Below are 9,390 nucleotides of genomic sequence, written 5' to 3' on the forward strand. Positions count from 1 at the left end.
CTTCACGCTCCTGCTACAACGACCTGGACCGTAACTCCACCTTCACTTCTCCCTCACTCTGCTCTATGTAATTCTAGCCCTCAGTTGCAATGTGCTGGGCTCAGGTGTCCAGTTGCCTGCTTACTGTCATGTTCCAGGTGGCCGCCTAGGCCCATCACCCACCTAGCGCAGTCCTTTTTTGAACCTTGGAAAGCATTGCAGTAAGTAAATATGCATAAAAATCCCGACAAGGAGGCAATGGAAAATTTTGTGAGGACTTGCTCAGCATTTTTATTATTTTTCTCATGGGAATAGAACCACACTACAACCTTCTGTTAGTTTTTTGGTTGCATGGAAGGCACACACTTTTATTACAACTGCATTTTCACTAAACATTTAAGATCATACTAGACCAATCTTGCCAGCTTAATTTTTGAAAAAAGCACTAAACTTCAAGTGGTGAATGTGTTACCAAAATCCAACATGCTGGGAAACTGCTAAAAGTTCTGTGAGCTGACCTGAAACTCCTTGATGAGATTCATACTCAACATATCCATCATACCAATATGACCTTTTCTCCCACCTACGATCATGTACCGACCATTTGAGGTGTATTCTAGAGTATAAGGACCAAGTTCTGCATAAAAAATGAGCTAGTTAGCCCCCTTAACTCAATTTGCATACATATAAGGAAGTTGACAGTCAGCATTCATCAATGGGGCAATATAGATATTAAATATATATCTGTCGGCACATGCAAGCATAGAAAAACTCACATCCATTATTCAAATAAGTAAAACTGTTAATGACAAAAACCTGATAGTGCCAATAACTCTATGATGATATGGTTATAAACATTCAGAAAACTAACTATTGGCCTTCTCTCATGTACACAATAAGAAGGGTACAAGTCTTACAAAGACAAACCAAATAAGTATCAGGAAATAAAATACTTCAATTTGGAAATGCTAATCAACTAACTGTACTACACAAGAACACAAGTATCATCAATGATGTTCCATATCAACATCTGTATTGTACATTGTTGTTATTGGTACTGGATCATGTAACAATGGTGGCACAGCTTCAGAGAACACAATTTTTGTTTACATATTTACCAGGTAAGATCATATCAAATGGTTTTCTTTTACTCGAAATGTCGACATCACCACGAATCTGTTCCTGCGTATATCTATATGTCTTCTCCAAACCTTCAGGCTCCAAGTACCCCCCCTCGATAGGTAAAAACCACTGAAAATTGAGTTAGCAACACATCAGTAATATGGAAAGTCTCCCATGTTTGCAAAAGTCAAATTCGAAATATGTTAAATACAAAGATCAAGAAGCATAAGGTGGCCAGATAATAAAAATAGATACCGCAGGGAATTTCAATGGGTCAATTGGTATATTGCTGCCAATAAGCACCATAAGTTTATGCAAAAGTACATCAAAGAGGCACGAAAATGATAGATATGTCGATCATTGCCCATGAGGTAGTATGAATTAACCTAAAGGAACTCCAAAAGGATTATCAGCAATACAGTAATTTTACTTCCTGCACAGGACATGAATAAAACCCTACTCGACGACTAGCACCTCTTTGGGAAGAACACCAGATAAAACCATATCACACTTAACATGTAAATCCTATAAATATAAGTCCATCACTTCATCCAAACAGATCCACATGATGCCAGTCAACGGCTAAAGACTACTGAACAACTAGAGATGAGCTATATGATAGAATATTGTATTGTAGTAAGTCAACAGTACAGAATACCAGATTCCATCATATCATACTCACTGTTATTCAGCTACTTATACATGTGCTTGTCGCAACAAATTCAGAGACATTCTACAACAAATCCACAATACCGCACCTTTTCAGCCTGCGCAGCAGCTTTGGCAGATATTCCGATTAGCTTCTCTTTTCCAGTGAGCTGCCCTTTCAATTTCTTATCACGCAGAGCCTGCAACAGAATCACAATGAAACAAAAATGCCAATACATGCTTTTCAATCAGCAGAGATAGCAAAGCAACTAGTGCTGAACTTCAACGACTACACTTGTAGGAGAGTAATTATCCTACCGACAAGTTAGCAGCCTTCCCCCGCGAAAACCTGACCACCTTCATCTCCATTTCATCCACGGAGTTTTGGTGGTTCTTCATCTCTTTGGGATCTTCCTCGGTAGCGATCCCCATCCTGCTCACCCTGCATGGAAAATGGAAACTGTGAGGCGGATGCGTGAGCAAATACAAACAAAGCCACTCTTCAAAACAAGACTCGAGGGGATATCTTGAATTGACAAGTTAAATTCGCAGCAGCAACATTCTTCTAGCCTGGCTTCTATTGGAAGAAAAAAATAGACTGCTACTCCACCAGACCTGGCTTTTCTTTCGGTTAGTGGGATGTGAAAACCGAAATTTGCACCTGAAATAGTAAAACCGATAATTCTACAGAACATGAAAGCGCCGACTTTCAGTTTCAGACTCTGTCACTTTGAGCAGGATTGTGTTTCAATTCTTGACAGCATAACATCCTGAATATGTAGCGTCAAACACAAGAGGCGTGCAGACAAGAAATTGATAATGGTAGTATACCTGAAAGTATATGCGCCGGGCGACGGTCTTCTTCGGCGTGCTGGACTGCCGGCGCTGCGTAGCGGGGCAGGAGCCTGGAGGGAAGGAGGGGGAAGGCGTGGGGCGGCAGCGGAGGCGACGGCGAGGAAGGGAGTGTGGTGGCGGAGGGGCTAGCGAGGACCTGTGTCGGCGGCGGCGGCGCTGACGAGGGCGAGGGCCTGTGGTGGCGAAGCAGGCAGAGCAGCGCTTGTGGCGGCGGCACGCTGCGATGGCTGACTCGGCCGCTCGGGTGTGGGCATTCGGGGAACTAGGGCACGACAGGACATCACCAGCGCACCACGTCGGCCTTCAGGCCTCGGGCCTTTAGCGAGAAACAATGGGCCTAAACATTGTGGTGGTAATACTACTTCGTTTTTTCGGTTAATCAGGGGTTATAAAACCGAAAAATGTGTACTTATTCAGTTAGTAATTATCGGTTTTGTCCAGTAGTAGTATTTTGGTTTTTTTTTTGCGAATCAACCTGTGGTTGAGTTGGTTAGGTGGACAGTGGTATCCCCAACCCACTCCACCAGGGTTCAAATCATGGTGCTCGCATTATTCCTGGATTTATTTCAGAATTTCCGGCGATGCGCTTTCAGTGGGAGGAGACTCCCGTCGACGATAGGGGTAGGGTGTGCGTGTGTGCGTTCATAGGGGTGAGTATATGCGCGTGTATATGAGCGCTTGTGTTTGTATTGATGCTCAAAAAAAAGTATTTTGTTTTTTTTATTGTTTACTAGCAAACATGCCCGTGCGTTGCAACGGAAGAAAAAAAACCTTTGATGTCTCAAGACCTCCCTGTCATATATGCCCGTGCGGTGTCCCGGGAGAAAGTAAATATTGTGTATTCAAAATTAGTGTGAATTGTATGTGCAAAACACAATCACTGTTCATAATAAATTTAGTTTATCAAGATCTGTGGAACTTAAATGAAATACTTTAACAGTCATCTTGTTTATCTGATTTTGTGCATTGAAACTAAACTTTTACTGAGAAACAAAATAGGTCAAAAATCTTGACATGTACCATTAGAACTATAAGGGGAAAAATACTCCGATTGGTAGAGCAACTAAAAATAACAAACCTGTTGGTTGATCAACGCTCAACAAATAATTGTTTCAGTGCAATCTCGGAATACGCTGCTAGTAAAAGATTACAAAGACAATCTAACTTTCGTCGATCGCCAGAACTTCATTACAAAGCCAGCCAAAAATTCCAGTAAGGTTGTCTTCATCATACCACGTTCAAGATTAATTATTAAATGAAAACAATGCTCTAAGAGAAACTCATTTTATTTTTGTACTAATCTCCTTTTATCAAAGTACGTATACAATTAAACAGATTATGACAAACTACTTTAATCCATTTATTTCTTTTACAAGCAACTCTTTCAGTCCTTTCAGTTTGGTTATAAGTTTACAATGATACTTGTAAGACGACACAAATAGTTATAATGAACTGAATACCAATAAATAGTAGAGGATGTTAAAAATTCCTAAAGTAGTAGGTTGACATAATAAAGTAAACTTAGTTACGGATACTACCTTTCTTTCACTCATTCTCATGACATTCGTACATGACAAATTTAGCAGCGGCGTTTTCCTCTTGCCCTCATCCGTTCATTGCCATCAATTTTTCATCTTGAATCAGTCTAATTGATCTCCTTACAGCCACGGAGAATGATTTTGTGAGAGAAACCAATGTCATCCTGGACACGCCCGCCTCCCTCCCTTGCCCGGCTACTCACCGTTTCCGCCAGCTCCGGCAACTTGTCTAACATGGCCCTTTTTCTTTCATCAGCAAGTCCGCAACACCGTCAGGCCACCTGTTGTGGCTTGCTGAGCACCCTTCTCCCGGCCCACTGTTGGTGCTAGCTGCTAGCGATAGGCGTGATTTTGCATGCTACCATGCTGTGGCCTGTGGACACCAACCACCGCCGTCCGCTTCGTCGCTCTTGCGGGAGGCCGACCCCGCCCCTCCTGCTAGCCGCCGGCATCGCCGCTGCTGCTAGCCGCTAGGATTTCACTGGTGCCATGTGTCTCGTGCGCGTGGACGGACTAAGCTGTCAACTGGATCGGCGTGTATGCTCCTACTGGCTTTGTGCGTGTCGGCGTTTCCGTTTTGTTTTTCCGACGAACTTTTCATGAGCTAGCAATCGATCTGAGCGATCCATCAGACGGAATTGTTCACGTAATAAAAGCTGAATACCATACAAACTGGAAATGACACGCTTGTGTAGCAAAAACTTTAAAACGTACGATCTCGTGCCCTACCAATCTAGACTGTCCGATCGATCCGATCGACACCTTGGTGCAATCCCGCAAGGCCGGCTGGGCTAGCACTTGTTGGGCTTCTCTGAGATCGCGCAGGTTAGATGGGCGTCTCTCCGCTGGTCAGCGATCAATCTCAAAAAAAAAAAAAAAATGAGATCGCGCTTGGACTCTGATGATCGCATGGATTCAGATGGAGATTGATCGTTGTTGCTCAGAAAAAGATGAGACCGATTGCTTTGATCGCTAGGAGGCTCCACGAAAGGAACAGATCAGGAGACGTTAACCTTTCTTTTTTAATAAAAATATATAGGAGAAAAAAAGGAAAAGAGAAATCTCAGCCATCGATCATAAGTTCAACACAAAATCAACGGATATAAAAGGGTGACTTATGGAGAACTATGAAAACTTCCTTCTTTTAATATTAGGTATAGATATAGAATTATTTCTTTTTTTCAAAAATTGGTGAAAGAATAAAATTCTTGAACATATTTATAATTCTTGGATATTTTCTAAATTCACGAAAAAATAAATTTTGCAAACGTTTCTTCATATTCAAGAAAAAATATTTCATGAGCATTTTTCAAAAGCCGTGAATATGTTATTCAATTTTGTGAACTTGTGGAGGGCGTGGCATATACGCAACGAGATTGTTCACAACAAAGCCCCGCCACCCATGGAAGTTTCACGCAGATTTTTGACGAGCTACCTGGACTCTATCATTGGCATAAAGTCTAATCTTGCTGCTGAATCGTCCAAAGGAAAATCCCTGATATTATATGGAGCAACTCGGCCTCTTATGGGCAAAAGTGCAGACCCCAAGTGGGCTGCTCCTAGCGTTGGATTTGTCAAGTTAAACACTGACGGTTCCTTTGCTGAGGATGGCTCGGCTGGTGCAGGTATGGTGTTAAGGGATGAGAGGGGTGCCATCATCTTCTCTTCCTGTAGGCAATTGTTTCACTTTCGGGACGCACTCGAAGCTAAGCTATCTGCATGCATGGAAGGTTTATCATTTTCTATCCAGAGAAGCGACTTGCCTGTGCAGGTTGAGATGGACTCCCTAATGGCAGTAAAATTGATTCAAGCTTCAGATATTGATAGATCGGTCTACTCGTCCGTCGCCAAGGAGATTAGATATCTTTTGTCCCTTCGTGATTTTTGTATTACTCATGTTAATCGTAGCCAAAATAAAGTTAGTGATAGTTTAGCATATTTTGCTCGTAGCGAGGGTAGAACCATGACTTGGCTTGGTTCGGGACCTCCAGATGCTTTGGAGTTGGCAGTGATGGATTGTAAGGACTTGATGCTTTGAGTAATACAAATTTCTACCCGCAAAAAAAAAAAGATTTTAGGAAGATGCATGGTTGGGGGCACCCCACATATGGTGCAATAACTAGGGCTGTATTGAGTTGTTAGATGTAAATTTGTCACATCGCACATGTCCTGAGTCAAGTTGATCGTGATATTTCTTTCTGTAGGGCTTTGTTGGGGCCTCGCCTAGCAGTGTGAAATGAATTGCTCACATGTTTGGAGCCCATCCACGTGTCGCATGAGCCCGCCAAATTTATGTGGAATCTGCACCAAAACAATAAGCTCTATGTCAAGTATTTATATGAGCCCAGTGAAGGAAATATGCCCTAGGGGCAATAATAAAGTTGTTATTTATATTTCCTTATATCATGATAAATATTTATTATTCATGCTATAATTGTATCAACCGGAAACTTAGTACATGTGTGAATATATAGACAAATAAAGTGTCACTAGTATGCATCTACTTGACTAGCTCGTTAATCAAAGATGATTAAGTTTCTTAGCCATGGACAAGAGTTGTCATTTGATGAACGGGATCACATCATTAGAGAATGATGTGATTGACTTGACCCATCCATTAGCTTAGCACGATGATCGTTTAGTTTGTTGCTATTGCTTTCTTCATAACTTATACATGTTCCTATGACTATGAGATTATGCAACTCCCGAATACCGGAGGAACACTTAGCGTGCTATCAAACGTCACAACGTAACTGAGTGACTATAAAGATGCTCTACAGGTGTCTCCGATGGTGTTTATTGAGTTGGCATAGATCGAGATTAGGATTTGTCACTTCGTGTATCGGAGAGGTATCTCTGGGCCCTCTCGGTAATGCACATCACTATAAGCCTTGCAAGCAATGTGACTAATGAGTCAGTTACGGGATGTTGCATTACAAAACGAGTAAAGAGACTTGCCAGCAACGAGATTGAACTAGGTATTGAGATGCCGACGATCGAATCTCGGGCAAGTAACATACCGATGACAAAGGGAACAACGTATGTTGTTATGCGGTTTGACCGATAAAGATCTTCGTAGAATATGTAGGAACCAATATAAGCATCCAGGTTCCGCTATTGGTTATTGACCTGAGATGAGTCTCGGTCATGTTTACATAGTTCTCGAACCCGTAGGGTCCGCACGCATAACGTCCGGTGACGATCGGTATTATGAGTTTATGTGTTTTGATGTACCGAAGGTAGTTCGGAGTCCCGGATATGATCACGGACATGACGAGGAGCAAGATTGACGAGGAGTCTCAAAATGGTAGAGACATAAAGATCAATATATTGGAAGGCTATGTTTGGACATTGGAAAGGTTTCGGGTGAGTTCGGGCATTTACCAGAGTACCAGGGGGTTACCGGAACCTACCAGGGAGTGTATGGGCCTTGTTGGGCCTTAGTGGGAGAGAGGAGGAGGCGGCCAGGGTGGAGGGCGCGCCCCCCCTCCAAGCCCAATCCGAATTGGGTGGGGGTCGGCCCCTCTTTCCTTCCCTCTCTCTCCCCCTTCTTTCCTCTCCTACTCCAACTAGGGAAGGGGGATCCTACTCCCACCGGGAGTAGGACTCCCCCCTTGGGCGCGCCATGAGAGGGCCGGCCCTCCCCCTCCTCCACTCCTTTATATACGGGGGAGGGGGCACCCCATAGACACACAAGTTGATTGTTTAGTTGTGTGCGGTGCCCCCTCCACAGACTTCCACCTCGGTCATATCGGTGTAGAGCTTAGGCGAAGCCCTGCGTCGGTAACTTCATCATCACCGCCATCACACCGTCGTGCTGACGAAACTCTCCCTCGACCTCAGCTGGATCTAGAGTTCGTGGGACGTCACCGAGCTGAACGTGTGCAGACCATGGAGGTGCCGTACCTTCGGTGCTAGGATCGGTCGGATTGTGAAGACGTACGACTACATCAACCACGCTGTCTTAACGCTCCGCTTACGGTCTATGAGGGTACGTGGACAACACTCTCCCCTCTTGTTGCTATGCATCACCTAGATGGATCTTGCGTGTGCTTAGGAATTTTTTTGAAATTACTACGTTTCCCAACACCCAGAGTGATGCCCCTGTCGATAACCAAAATCCTCTGGTTTCTACAACAAGGTGTAGTTTTGAGTAATTGGGAAGGTAGTAATTGGTTGTGTATTTTTGTTGGGGAACGCAGTAATTTCAAAAAAAAATCCTACGCACACGCAAGATCATGGTGATGCATAGCAACGAGAGGGAAGAGTGTTGTCTATGTACCCTCGTAGACCGTAAGCGGAAGCGTTATGACAATGCGGTTGATGTAGTCGTACGTCTTCATGATCGACCGATCCTAGCACCGAAGATACGACACATCCGTGATCTGCACACGTTCGGCTCGGTGACGTCCCACGAACTCACGATCCAGTAGAGTGTCGAGGGAGAGCTTCGTCAGCATGACGGCGTGATGATGGTGATGATGATGCTACCGGAACAGGGCTTCGCCTAAGCACCGCTACGATATGACCAAGGTGGATAATAGTGGAGGGGGGCACCGCACATGGATGGAAACAATCAACTTGTGTGTTCTAGGGTGCCCCTTGCCCCCATATATAAAGGAGCAAGGGGGAGGCCGGCTGGCCTAGGGGCGCGCTAAGGAGAGGGGGAGTCCTCCTCCTAGTAGGAGTAGGACTCCCCTTTTCCTAGTCCAACTAGGAAGGGGGAAGGGGAAAGGAAGGAGAGGAGAGAGGGAGGAAAGAGGGGGTGCCCCCCTCCTTGTTCAATTCAGACTCCCAAGGGGGGCCGCGGCCAGCCCTAGGCCCCCTCCTCTCTCTCACACAAGGCCCATGTAGGCCCATTAGTTCCCCCGGGGGTTCCGATAACCCCCGACACTCCAATAAATATCTGGTGACTCCTGGAACTCATCCGGTGTCCGAATATAGTCGTCCAATATATCAATCTTTATTTCTCGACCATTTTGAGACTCCTCGTCATGTCCGTGATCACATCCGGGACTCCAAACTACTTTGGTACATCAAAACACATAAACTCATAATACCGATCGTACCGAATGTTAAGCGTGCGGACCCTACGGGTTCGAGAACTATGTAGACATGACCGAGACACGTCTCCGGTCAATAACCAATAGCGGAACCTGGATGCTCATATTGGTTCCTACATATTCTACAAAGATCTTTATCGGTCAAACCGCATAACGATGTATGTTGTTCCCTTTGTCATCGGTAT

At 44.3% G+C, this 9,390-nt stretch overlaps 1 protein-coding gene across 1 annotated transcript in view; it reads right to left on the reverse strand.

Moving 5' to 3' along the window:
- Nucleotides 1–2,862, reverse strand: part of LOC119286704 (probable U3 small nucleolar RNA-associated protein 7) — a 6,128-nt gene extending 3,266 nt beyond the window's left edge. Inside the window, exons 1-5 of the mRNA XM_037566142.1 lie at nt 2,581–2,862; nt 2,068–2,191; nt 1,860–1,949; nt 1,098–1,230; nt 498–616 (exon numbers count right to left, since the gene is read on the reverse strand). Of these exons, the coding sequence (XP_037422039.1) occupies nt 498–616; nt 1,098–1,230; nt 1,860–1,949; nt 2,068–2,181 (456 nt within the window). The 5' untranslated portion in view covers nt 2,182–2,191; nt 2,581–2,862. The remainder of the gene's footprint in view (nt 1–497; nt 617–1,097; nt 1,231–1,859; nt 1,950–2,067; nt 2,192–2,580) is intronic.
- Between the last annotated feature and the right edge of the window lie 6,528 nt (nt 2,863–9,390).

The sequence above is a fragment of the Triticum dicoccoides genome, chromosome 4A, assembly GCF_002162155.2.
Source record: "Triticum dicoccoides isolate Atlit2015 ecotype Zavitan chromosome 4A, WEW_v2.0, whole genome shotgun sequence".
Taxonomy (NCBI): domain Eukaryota; kingdom Viridiplantae; phylum Streptophyta; class Magnoliopsida; order Poales; family Poaceae; genus Triticum; species Triticum dicoccoides.